The sequence below is a fragment of the Chelon labrosus genome (genome assembly GCF_963514085.1).
Source record: "Chelon labrosus genome assembly, chromosome: 18".
Classification (NCBI taxonomy): Eukaryota; Metazoa; Chordata; class Actinopteri; order Mugiliformes; family Mugilidae; genus Chelon; species Chelon labrosus.
In genome coordinates, this window is record NC_140351.1 from 21,932,538 (window position 1) to 21,945,945 (window position 13,408).

At 46.0% G+C, this 13,408-nt stretch overlaps 2 protein-coding genes across 8 annotated transcripts in view; one reads left to right on the forward strand and one right to left on the reverse strand.

Moving 5' to 3' along the window:
• The window catches only part of atp8a2 (ATPase phospholipid transporting 8A2), a 44,865-nt gene extending 40,385 nt beyond the window's left edge, over positions 1–4,480 (forward strand). For all 7 annotated transcript variants that reach the window (XM_084565947.1, XM_084565944.1, XM_084565945.1 and 4 more), the window contains 4 exons: positions 377–465; positions 651–755; positions 2,861–2,952; positions 3,346–4,480. In XM_084565947.1, coding sequence (XP_084422073.1) covers positions 377–465; positions 651–755; positions 2,861–2,952; positions 3,346–3,440 — 381 coding nt within the window. In that variant the 3' untranslated portion in view covers positions 3,441–4,480. The remainder of the gene's footprint in view (positions 1–376; positions 466–650; positions 756–2,860; positions 2,953–3,345) is intronic.
• A 2,506-nt stretch (positions 4,481–6,986) lies between these two features.
• shisa2b (shisa family member 2b) lies at positions 6,987–12,874 on the reverse strand (the record flags this gene model as incomplete). The annotated part of the gene is made up of 2 exons (XM_084566701.1): positions 11,816–12,874; positions 6,987–7,564 (listed from the first exon to the last, which is right to left on the reverse strand). The coding sequence occupies exons 1-2, from the start codon at positions 12,174–12,176 to the stop codon at positions 6,987–6,989; spliced, it is 939 nt and encodes a 312-aa protein (XP_084422827.1). The 5' UTR covers positions 12,177–12,874.
• Between the last annotated feature and the right edge of the window lie 534 nt (positions 12,875–13,408).

Consider the following 13,408-nt stretch of genomic DNA (forward strand, 5'->3'; position numbering starts at 1 on the left):
ACTGAGAATGGGGTCAGAGGTCAGTGAGCCTTGCTTGCAGCTGGACTGCATAGACATGTAGGGGGTGATCTGTGGTTACTCACTAGCATTTCTAACCTTAAGCATCACAGAAGCTTGATATTGCATCTGTGGGAATGGTGTGTTAAATCGAGTTTGTGGTGTAGATACTGGCTGTGAGAAAGCCGTAAAAAATGTCTGGCTAACATGAGGAGTGTTCAACTTTGGCTCACTCTCATTTTTGCTCTGTATGGCTTTCACTGTGCTTTCTCTCCTCCTTTGCCACATGTGTTTCTCTGTGCTGAGAAAAATGACTTAATCCTCTATTTGAATTAATATAAGGGTGAAAATAAATGGAGCCTGTGTGTTGTCATTGCAGGCTGGCAGGGTGATGCAGTGCTGGCACTTCTGGCTGGGCCTGGTCCTGGTGCCTACTGCGTGTTTACTCAAAGACTTTGCTTGGATAGTGTAAGTAGAACGCATTTAATATAAATACATGGGAAATCCATACAGAGACCAAAAGCGTTTACATAACGCATGTTGAGTCTATGTCAACACTTAAGCACACTTTACATTATGAATTACACGTGTCTGTGATGTAAAACGCTCAGACTTTCCTTTGTGGGTTTGATGGGCTTATTCCCACTTTGCAGCACGCGTCGCACTGTGAGGAAGTCTCTTCTGGAGGAGGTGCAGGAGCTGGAGGCACGGGCCGTTGACCCAGGCGCGGCTGTACTTAGGGATGCCAGTGGTCGCAGGTATACAAACACTCAAAGCATCATGGGATCACGCCAGCATTCATGTTCCTTTTTTCATTTTTCTCATCAATCCGGTTTTGTGTTATTACTATTCTTATTCTATTTGTACTGATCTTATTTTGCATTTTTTTTTTCTTTACATCAAACTGCCCAGGTATATTAAGTCACATATTACATTTTGCTATGTTTAAAAGTATTTCTGTCTCCCTGTGGCACCGTCCACAGGGCTGAAGCCAAGGCTGAGGTCCCGTAGAGCCACATCGGCTCACAGAGGTAGTTTTCTGGGTTTGCACTGTCCCACTGTGTGAACTATGACCTCAAACGACCTGTGTGCCCCGTTACACGCTGATTTGTCGTGACTCTTGCTTGTTTTTCATTAACTGAGTTTACGTTTCTGTGTGTTCATCCCATCTTAATTTTCACACGATTTTTCTCCTTATTTTCTTAAAATTTTACCACCTCTGTGGATTTCCTCGAAGGTGGATCAATTTGAACTGCTGCACAGACCTGGTGTGTTTACTGTTTGTCTGTGAGTCTTAGGGCAGTGACTTAGCCTTGTGCGTGGTGTTAGATTTGTGTTAGAACAAAATTCATTGATCATATGTACAGAATATATTTACTTAAGATTGTGGAGTCTTTTTAATTTACTAGCAGTGGCAGAAAAAGTTGTTTAGTACAGCTACTCAAGTACTGCTATTTTATATTACTTGTACAAAACATATCAGAAGAAAAAGAGTTGCTAAGAGAAACAGTCTGGTTCTTGAGAAGTGTAGAAGTCTGAGGTATGTTTTCAGGCTGGGGTGGGATGTGTGGGTAATTGCTCCACCTAAATCTTACGCAGAGCCCCGTCCTGGACTGACCCTGTTCTTAAACCCAGAGAAGCAGGACCAGCTCCTTGGGTCCTCTCCATTTACAGTATAATAAGAGAAATAAAGTAAGGGCGGGCAGAGTAGCGGTGGAGTTAAATGTAAAAGAGCACATCTGTGTTTGTAGTTCCCGGGAAGGTCTTCGGTTAGGCTTGGGAAAGGTTGGAAAGGTAGGACACAGGAATGTCTCGAGGGACGAGTTGAACGGAGCATTTTGAGTCCGAAGGTATCCGGAGAGAAGCATCACCGTAGGTTAAAGGACCGTTTGAGTTGTACTGATGCATGAACCTTTCATCTGTTTGCCTAGCCACCATTTATTCTTTTATATTTCACTCAGCGCTGTCATCATTCTAACAGACATAACAGGCAAGAGATTCCCTGAGCACACTTCAGAGCCCTTTTTTTCCTCCATTTTTTTCACAAACTCTCCAGTGAAGGTTCCCAACAGTCAGTGCAGTTATAAGACTTTCCTAACTGCCTCTTCCAAATGTTAGCCTTGGGAAGGCTGGCTCTAGGCCATAGCTACTCCACTGATCATCATCACTGCTGCGTACTGTAAGTGCCAGGGAAAAACCTTGTGTGTTAACTTAATGCTCCGCTGGCAGATGATCTCAAAAATATGTTCTTTCAAATAAAACTGGCCAGAGCTGACTTCCTGACGTCGCAGTCGGTGTCCGTACGGTTGCTGCCGTTTACTTTAATGGCTGCAATGATGGGGATGAGACAGAAGAAAATACACAAATGTAATAAGTGTGTGTCCGCGTATTTGTGTACATGAGTGCATTTGCGTGCAATATCTGGAAAGAGGTTAGTTATTTTTGGTCACAGGAGGAGAGCAGCCGTGACGGCGTGTGGTCTCAGAACAGAGGATCCACTATTCTTCTTGGAAAGGGGGGAGTTAAGAGTAGAGGAGTGAGGAGTGGCTGGGGCGGGGATGAGGAGTAGTTTACTAAGATGTCCTGTTGCCCTGCAGGCAGTTTTTGACTTAAGTTGGGTTAAATATAATCAATGTCAATGTCAAACCTAATCCACTTCAGATTTTGTTGACTGATTGATCCCTGAAGGATCATTTTAGAAAGAAAATGAATGAGGGGGGGATCTATACCCTGATTGAAAATAATGCACAGTAGCTTCTAGTAATGCTGCGTAGTTGTGCATAGTGGAGATTCTTTTTAGTCCAAGAGTTGAGTTGTGATCTAAAGCTGTGGAGTAACTCTTCTTCTTTGCCTTTCTCTGCAGTCTAAACGAACGAGCCCATCTGCTGACAAGAGTCTTTAGGAAAACACCTTCAAGCGTAGGACGCTCAAACTCAGTGCAGCAGACTGTGTCACGTGAGTGTCCTTTGAAAGGATGCAGATTTCTTGTGCTTTAGTGTAATATGTGTACCCTCCTGACCATGATGTTAGTTGTTAAAATATAGCTGATCATCATTATCAATAGCTTAAGGAAGCTCTGAGTGGAAAACCGATCAGTTCAGTCATTTCTTTTGTCTTCTTTTCAAATAAAGAGCTCAACAGTCAGTGTTTATTCCACCAACATTTGGATGTAGGATAACAGCATTTGCATTTCTGAAGTAAAAAAACTACTTTAAAGACACTTAATATAGGCAAGATTTTAAATATTAGTGATAATACTAATATGCTGTAAAGGTGTTTCAATTCTTCTGGCCAGTCACACCTCACCACGTCCTCATCTGAGACTTGTCCTGTTGTGTCTCTTTGCAGATGGCTATGCCTTCTCTCAGGAGGAGCACGGCGTGGTGTCCCAATCCCAGGTAGTGCGCTCCTACGACACCACCCGCCAGCGCCCCAGCCTCTAGTCCCGCCCCGATCAAGGCTTTAGCTCACCGTAGCAGCGGTTGTCATGGTGACAGCAGAGACAGACTTACGTGATACTCTCACGCCGGGCGACCGACCCCTGCTGTGGCCTTACTGGAACTGTGACCTGACCTCCTCGCGGGGGGTGGGGGTCACGGTCAGGCGTGGAGGCCGTTGCTGGCGCTTGGATGACTGACTTGGGAGAAGGGACCAGGCCGAATATATGGAATAAACCATCTAACAAAGGCTGCACAGGCATGAGCAATCATATTCACGCACAGGCATGACCAGTCAAACTCAGAGACTGCTACTCATACCTGTATAACCCCTCAGAATGGGTTTGCTTCATGTCGCTGTGTGTGTTCCGGTGCGTCTGTACCTGCCTGTGCATGTGTGTCTGCAAGCATCGGCGCTCGTGTTTGTGTGTATGTGTGTTAGCTTCCACGGTTACCTCTCATTTATGGGTCCAGCTCATCTGTCTTCACATGCCGACGCCGAAACGGACGTCAAAATAAACGCACACACACTCGCACACATACAGGCGCTGATGAATTTGTTAAAAAGAAAAGAGGAGGGAGCCATGGACTGAAGACCCCTCGGAGCTCTGCACCCCAGCTATGAGGCCGCAACCACCCTCTGTCCACCGCAGCACCAAAGCCTCACTGCCAAACACCACTGAGATGCCACTATGGCAGAACCCCAACACTGGACCACCACCCTGCTGCAACCCCTCCCCACCCCACTAGGACCTCCTCTTGCTTATCTCTCCCATCATTTTTCCCTCTTATCTCTCCATCTCATAGCCGCTCTGCAGCCTCCATGTCTCTCCTCCTCTGCGGCACACCTCAGGTTTTAAAAATCTTTGCTTTTTCCCGTTTTTAATTCTGACCGCTCCTGTGATTCCTGATGCCGCCTGTTTGGCACTGTCAGCTGACGCAGCATGCCTGGCATTAGCGCTTCCTCCTTCAGTTCTGTTGGATCCCCACTCTTTCCTGGACTGTTTTCTTTCAGTTTTTTTATCATTAAAGTGGACATTAACGTGTATGTGTTTATATTTTTTTCTCTTTTCATTAACGCCTGTTTTTGTACTCATACGCGGGGATGTGTCTTACAGGGAACATTTTACTTGAACTAGTCCTAATAGGAATCCAAACGGAAGAATTTTGATTGAGACTCTCGCGTGGGTCATGTGTTTTTTCTGGCTCTGGGTTTTGTCTGAATGTAGAGTCCATTGTCTGTGCTCTGTGTTGAGGACACTCTGGTTCAGGAATGCAAGACTGAAGGGTTGGGGGAGGGAGGGGGATGAGGGGTGTCCATCCAAGTCCTAATCATTAAATCTAATCAATCCATGGCCTGACCAAATGTCTTTGTGTTTTGACTGTAAGTGCATACTCATGCAATCAAGTCAAGGGGTTTTAAAGTCCAACTGTAGCTGCAGGGAACCAGAAGGAGTTTACATTTCAGGCTGAAAATAGAAGTTACATATGATTTTATAAATTAACAGAATCCGTCCTCTCTCACGCTCCCTCTTTAAGCTCAGGAGAGTCAGCATAGATGGACCATTAGCAGATTGATTCACCCCCTCCGCACACACAACTGGAGATCCCTTTCCTACCCACCTTCCTGGATGAGGCCCAACCCAAACCAACCACAGCTGCTCCAATATGGAGAATCCATCGGGCCATTTATGCTTTTCATCTCCTCCCCCGTGACTCTCCCCACTGCTCGCTCCGCTTTTCGCGTTACTGTAGCCGGGTTCCTGAAGAGGCCTGCCAAAACTACACCTCCATGTCGTCATAGTTTTAAACCGTCCATTGTTGTGGTTTATTGTTTCTCCTCTCCCTGTGTCGGGTGATGTGACAGGTATTCGCTCTGTCCTCCGTGGGTGGTAGCCCTGTCTGTGAATGCACATATTGTTTCTAATAGCTTAAGTATGTGTGCCTTTGTGTGAGTTTTAAGGAGATTAAGACGATGCATTCACCACCATTTTGTTTACCAAGCCTCATCTCCAAGTGTTTAAGTATCACCATTAACCTTGGTTTTTAAAGCATGCCGTTTTCTGTCAGTACAAGATAAAACGCAAACCCTCGAGACATTTTTTTCTCTTTTATAACAACGTGTTTATTTTTTCAAATTCATTAGAAAAAGTCTCCCCTGCATCGCATCGCTGAATTTCACCTTAAGCAAACACATTGAACCTAAAATGAATCCGTCATTTCGCAGACATTTGTGCTTGTAAGTACAGATGAGGTGCGCACACACATGCCGGTTTCAGTACTCGGAGATATCTCGGCCTCCACGCTCAGTGAAGCAGCACGTTCCTCAAGTTGCATGTTCCTCTGTGATTGAGCTGCACACAAAACAGCTAAAAAAAATAAAAATAATTCAGATTAACAACCGAAAACTGCCACTTCCGTGCCTTTCTTAAATGGAAAATAATGACTCATAGCTGCCCTGGAGCTGCCTGTACTAACGCAGTGAACTGTGGCAGCGTTGAATACACACACACCTCTCACAGGAGAGAAGTAAAGGGGGCAGCTGGGAGAGATTTTGCTGTATAATTAACTTGGTAATCCTCAGAGAACTGCCTCTTACTCCTCTGTCACACACTTCACAAGGAACATTAACTGCCAGCCTTGTGTGAATATTGTCATCTTTGGGCTCTGTGAGAGTGTTTCCGCTTAGGGCAGTTGGGGTTTTTGTGTTTTTTTTTTTTTTTTTTTTTCTTTCAGGGTGGCAGGAGGGGGGTTGTGTAGTAGGGTGTAGTGTCACAGTTGGTGTCCTGTGTTCACTTCATTACAGTTTAAATGGCCTACAGGGAGATTGCGACTCCCTTTCACATCACACCACCTGCATTTCCCATTACACACTCACGGTTACTCACTAGACCACATCCCTCCACACTCTCTCCTAAACTCACACACGTACACTTCAGACATCTATCCACATGCTTTCTTTCCTCATACTTTCAACACAAACAAAAATATACTGTATTGTATAAACCGCTCACATTCATTCAAAGCACAGATGTGCACATGGCATTAACACAGCATGTGGTCATATTCTTTCTTTTTTCTCTTTTTTTTTTTTGCTTGAAAGTCCATTTTTCATAAATCATCCGGTCGTCACTCATTCCTGCACATATAAGCCAACAAATCTCGTCCTCAATCACCGCGCAGTCTTTATTTGAGCTGCAGTGAACTGTGCATTATTACCCATCTGGGCTGTGTAACCCTCCTAGATGCAGTTTAGACTTTGCATCTAGCCAGAGAAATGTTTATACATCCCTCTCACCCCATCACAGACAGAGCTTAGCTCATTCCGACTTGACATATGAAGCACTAAACAGACACACACCACACAGAAAAGCAGGGCAGGCCCAGCTACCAGCAACAGCTTTATGAGTCCTTCATGTGAGTCTGACTCCCTATTTGTTTTCTCCACTCTGGCAGCGTGCCCAAAGGTCTCTGCCGCAGCCCTCACAGGTTAAACTTCACATGTTAGTCTTTGCAACAAAGTGGTCGAGTGGTCTGCAGGTTGGTCCCTCATCACACTGTCACTGGAGGGAATTTCTGGTCACTGGTGACACTGGACCCACCGGTGGGAGGAGGGCAGGGTGACTGGAGGGGCCTGTATCCTCCGTGAGAGGGGTCCAAGAAGGTTGCGGTGTGGGACACGGGGTGGGCGTAGCCGATGTACTGTGGGTGCAGGAACTGTCCCTGGTGAGGCATGATCTGCGTGGCCTGCTGGCAGTTGAGCACGGAGAAGTTGGTGGGCATGTTGACGAAGACGCTGGCGTCGGGGGGCAGGCAGCAGGAGGCTTGAGCCCTCATGATCGGCGGTTGGGCCGGGCGGGGGGCGGCGGGCGGGGCGGAGGAGCTGGACGAGGTGGCCGTGCTGGACTGGCGGGACGAGGACCCTCTGGAGGTGCTCGCCATCATGGGGATGGTTTCCAAGAGGCGCCCGCCACCTCCACCTCCACCGCCCCCTCCTCCCGTCGCACCCGGTGAAGACAGTTCCTGCTTGGGTCGGAGGCAGCGGCAGCAGCACACGGCGACCACAGAACCGACCAGGATGAAAGCTACAAACACAGAGCCCACGATCAGGAACGGCACGTAGATGGGCACTGCAGAGAGAAGAAGAAGACAATTAAAAGACATGTTTGACCTCTCAGTTGAACATTAAGCTTCAAAGAAAAGTTACCTTGCATGCTCACAGGTTTAGCCTCTCTGCATAGGCACTCCTACAAGTGATTGGACAAGACAGTGAAACAAAAGCCTGAGCCGTAGGAGTGTTTGGACTGGAGCAGAAGAATGGAAGGTACACCGAGACTGGGTCCCCAGGGAGTCCCAGGTTCTCATTAGCAGTTATTAACTTTGTTTTGATCTGTTTTAATCCTCCACACCCTGCTGTGTCCCCAGCCTCCTCGACCCTGCAGACCCGTGTGTGTGTGTTTGCACGGGTGACATTCTTGAGCCCGGCTGCCAGCAGATATTTGTGACCCTTCTCTTTCTTCGGCTATTTATGACTAAGCCTTTGAAAATAAGTTACTCAAGTTGAACTAGAGTGCTTGGCATATGCTTAAAGAAAGGTTCTAATGTTGAGTGATTTAATGTAGCCAAATCCTTCTCACTGACCTTTTCTTTCCTTTTGTTTAAAGCAGCAAATCATACTCCCAACAATGGACTTGGATAACCCTCACAGCTCCACCAATCAGGGTAACATTTGCCAGGTCAAACAGGAGAGGAGTTACTGATCAGGTGAAAGCAGTGACATGTGTACACGCGGAGATCTCAGATTCAGTCTGTGAATTTGTTAAGTGAGAAGGAACCGCTCCAACAGGAACCCTGAAACATGATCAGCAATCATTTTTCCGTTCCAGCAGAAAAGGCTTTGCCAAAACGGGGTGACATTCAAGATGAGATCACCGACGAGGTGTTTTCCCCTCAATCGTTCAGTCCCACAAGCACCTTACAAACACAATAACCGCCATGTTACATTACAAGTGATTAGTTGTGTTTTATTGTTCCCACTGGGTGTAGTTATTTTCCACGTTCAATGTGCCCATGTGTTACGAGCTGTAACTGTATGCCAGAGAGAGAGGTGGCAACTGGCTCCAGTTTCCCTTTGTCTCTTGGCTCTTTGAAATGCATCCATAGGACTTTGAGAAACTTTTCAAAATGCTCATCAAAAGTAGCAGGGTATTAAAGGGATTACTGCATGAAACCTGTTAAGAGCTGGAGGTCATTCATTGCAAGAGGCGGTAATTCCTGGTAACTAAAGTCACCGGCCAGCGGCGGTAGAGGCCGAGGCTCTGGGACATGAAACAAACCAGGACCTTGACCCATTTCCTTTCCACAAGAAGAAGTGGTGTCGACTTCAGAGACTAACGCACCTCGCAGCTACACACCTCCCAGTAAACAGGCTTCAGCAGGAGCTTTGTATGGCAACACATATAAGTTACAAGAGCAGAAATGTCCCAGGGAGCCTTTCACTGCCCTCTGTTCCTGCACTTATATGGCCTCGACCTCAACATCTCTGCCTCCACTCCCCTTTTTTTTTCCTGCATGAGTGACGAGGATTAGTAGGTGCAAAAACTTTCGTCTTGTGTTACTTCATGGCTACTTTCACTGCAGAGCTACTTTCCATAACGCTGTACAGTAAATCACTGATGGAGGGGAAGAGTGCTGCTTAAAGAGCAGCATGCTCGGAGTGGAAGAAGTGCCAACAAGCTAAAAATAATGTACATTTCGTTACTAAATCATTACTAATACAGAGCTAGTCTGGCCTACATTTAGTCCCGTGGTCCCATCCCAAAGTTCATTGCCCCTCTAAAGGGTCGCAAGATAAATCTGGAGGGTCGAGATGATTAATGGGCTAGAAATGAAGGAACAAGGCTAGGAGCAAACGTCCATGCTTGCAGCTCTGTCAAACTGTGCTCAGACTCAGCTGTGCTTTGGGCTAAATGCTAATGCAGGCATGCTAACACGACCACATGCTGACGCTCAGCAGGTATAAAGTTGGCCACGTTAACCTTGTCTTAGTTTTGCAAGTTAGCCGGCTAACATTTGCTAATTAGCACGGGACACAAAGCCGAGCCTGAATGTCAATGCGTCTGCAGGAATTGAAAATGATGTGTTGTATTGTAAAGTGGTCAAATCCACCCAGTTTCCACAGAGGCCCGTTAGTAGCACGTCATAAAAGGAGACACATATTTAATCTCTGCCGTAATCTCTATTTAGTTTTTTTTAAACATCATGCTGATTTTACTTCTTGATTTAAAAATTTGAACGATTCGCAAACTTTGGTGGAACAGCTAATGGCTCACAGACACGCTGACACATCTTGTTTCTGAAAGGAGTCACTGGACAAAAATGCTGCGACCGGCTGTTTTTATCGTTAGTTAGGCCTTGTATTTTATGTACTTCTGTAGACATGCTTAGTTAAAAACTCAACTCGTGTTTCCCTTTGAAATGTTGGACAGAGAGCATAGATAATTAAGTGAAAATACTTCAAAGCAGTTCAGTGTAAATAGTTCTGATTACTTTCCTTCCCTTTCCAATATGAATCAAATCTGAGAAGCAACATTCAGCCACCATGTTTCAAGAGACGGACTTCATTTCTTCACATTTTGCTTTGAGTGATTTTTAAGCACAGAAATCCCCTTTTCGTGCACGTGGCAGCTGAAATCTTCCTATTGTTCCCTGTCACTCTTCCACACCTGTTGCTGCAGTTGAGCTGTGGCAGCCATGCTGCAGAAACAGCAGCCCCCCCCACCCCTCCCCTAAGCTCTTGTTTTGGGCAGAGCCTTTGTGGCTGGCTGACTGGCTGGACTCTCTCTGTCTCCTTGGGCTATCCCACGGGCATTCTCCTGTTCCTAAATACCATATGTTCCTTCACGTTGAGCACATTAATAATTTCCTGCCCGTTATTCCCTGACATTTCAGTGTGTATCTTTCCAAGATGATGAATAGGCTGCAAGTGGAAAAAAAAAAAGTATAAAATGCACCAAAGTGAAGCTGGGAAGAAAAAAAAATCACTTCCTTTTTTTCTAGTGAGAGCTGCTTTTCTTTAAGTTATGTTGGCTGGAGGCCACTGAACGAAATGTATATACCTCTTCCTGCAGTGATAAGGCATGATAGTATTAGCAAATGACAGATTATAGCTGGACGACCAGAGAGGGCATAATATCCTCCAGGGAAACATGAAATAAGACTGAGTTGCACTTTTCTCTCATGTCCAGTATTTGATTCATTCTTCTGGAAGTCCATTATCTATTCTGTGACCTTTTGTTCAAGATATAATGCAGCTTCAAGAGACTTTATGGTAGAATAATTTATGGGAATGTAAGCAATGATGAAGGAGGAGCCGGAGTGGAGATAGAAGTTTGTATTGTCTCCAAATCCCATATTCACTGAAGGGATTTTTGAAATGATGCATCTAACTGTGTGTGAGTGTGTGTTGTTTGAGCCAGACCTCAGTGTGAATCCCTTGAAAGCCCACAGACACTAGAGACACCGCAATGGAAACCGGACTCCACGAGCCTGGTAGTAAATTATACATAAAGCGATTCGTGATTTTTTTTTTTTTTTTTTTTAAATGCACAGAGCTGTCAGCACCCTTGGTGAGCCACTGTCCAAGATCCGGTCAAGTCCAAACTTGATCCCCGTGGGGACGGCGTGATCTGAGCCCGGCCCCTCTTCTTGTGCTCGTTACAGAACAAATACGTCTATTTATAAAGTGCAGCAGCTCGGCACAGTTTGCCATTTGTGAGAGCAGTTAACTGGTTTTTGGAGGATCTGCTGTCTCCTGTGCAGCTGTCGTTGCCAGCCGGGACAGGCGGCAGATGAACCCCCCCCCCTGACAGGGGAGACACTGTGAGTCTGCCGGGTTTATGAGAGGAAACCAAGCCTTTTAATGGGTCCGCATTTATAATATCGCGTTTAAGACATCCTGCGCATTTGGCACTCAGTGTGTAAATATATGAGGTTGGCTCACACAATTCTTTTTAGATTTATACAAAATGTTTTACTAGATTTTGAAAAGCCTGCACTCTCTCTGCTGAAGCAACAGATCAGTTTTAGTGCATTGTCCTTTACACAGCTTATTTTAGGGGTTTCTAAACTTTTACAGGGTCATTTTAAAAGCTCTCCCACCACTGAGGCTAATAAATTCGCTGAATCACTTCTTAATTCTTATTTTCATGCATATTCTTTCCTCATATTTTTCCAGCGTCCTTTGCCCTTTTCCCCAGTGTCTTTAGGCTTTTTATTTGTTTTAACTCTTGGGCTTGCAACATTGTTATGGGTTGGCATATGGCTCATAATAGTTGTGGCAGCAGTAGCAGAGGGAAACTGTGCAAGTTATGGTCTTATACCTGCACCGGAGTCCTTGTTCTCTTTGCTGTCCGTCCCGGGCTCCTGCGCCTGTCGGTCGTTATCGCAGCTCCCCTGATCCAGCCGCGCGTCCGTGCTGGAGCAGCAGTAGCGCAGCTCGCATTTCCCGCAACAGATGATCGAGTCCTCTCCGTCGATCTTCTCCGGGCACTGGAAGCCTTCTTTCCAGACTCCCTGGGAGTCGTGCCACCCGTGGCAATACTCCCCACTGGCTTTAACGTCAATAATGACCAGGAGCAGAGTCACAATCACGGTGACGGACATCGGGAAACCTCCTCCCCGCATTCTCAGCCAGGTGGCCCGCGGCCGCACGCTGGCGCACGGAGAGACACCCAGGGACATTTACTCTCCGGGTCTGACCTGGTGGGGGAGGTGATACGCTGGCTCGCTGTGATAAAGGGAACTACGGAGATGAAGTAGGGAGGTAGTAAAGAACGCAAAGGCTGTCATTTGTTAGAGGAATCCCGTGCGTAAATCAGATCCAACGTCTCCAAAAGTGTCTCCGTAGTGGATTATCCAGGAGTTGCACAAAACACCAAGCAGATACTGTTGGAAAATAAAATTGTCACAGATGTTATATGCACCTAGCTTATATTCCAGTTGTAAACTTTCAGAGCTCTGGTAAATCCTGTATGGAAACACTAGCGGATTTCCTTTGGCACTTCAGCGAGGTTGTTCGCGCCTCCTCCTATAGCTCTTCAAATGACTTTCCGCTGGGATGCAGATAAACCAACACATGTGGCCTGATCCATGGGCGCACAGCTGCTGTCACCCCCGAGTCCTCTCCCCGCCAACCCCGTGCGTAAAGATACCGTTTCAAACTTTTGTGGCGTGGTCCGCATTGTTGGGTCAGTCAAGTCAGTCAGCCCCACGAGTCTCAGTCTTGAACTACAGCGCGCAGAGTCTATCTTTGTGTCAGAGTGAAAGGGGCGTGTTAAAAGTCAGATGCAAATACACACCTCACAGTAATAGAATGGTGATAAACTGTCGGAATGAGCGGGCACAAGATACCACAGCTACAACTTTCTGTGGAGACTTCAAAATAAATCCCACTACTTGAAATACAATCCTGCAGTTTTTGATAGTTTTCTTTGGAAAATAGTAAAATAATAAGATATTTCAGCACTAATATATGGAAAAACTAAAACAATCATTTCCCCTCACACCAACTTTTTTCACAACACTCAGGTAGGATCCAAACATTCAACTCGTGATCGAAGACATTTTTAATCTCTTTCTGAACTTGCTAATTGGCTTCAGAGTCATGTTTGAATTTTCCACTCTACTTATCAGGTTTGGCAACGTTGATGCGAACCGCTACTGAAATGATTTGATTTTGAAGGTAAGGTCCGTTGTTTCCGGGCAGAGATAGCTGCTGACTTGGTGAAGCTGCTCCCATCATTTCACATCAGGGTTTTGCTCGGAGCATTTGCAACAAAGTTGGGTTGAATTTAGTGCAGCCTGAGCTTTTTACCTCCCTGTCACTGATGGTGAAGAACATCTTAGACTTCTGATAGTTGGCTGCAGTGACCCCTGCACCCACAACAACAAGGATTGAAGTGGGGACATTGCCA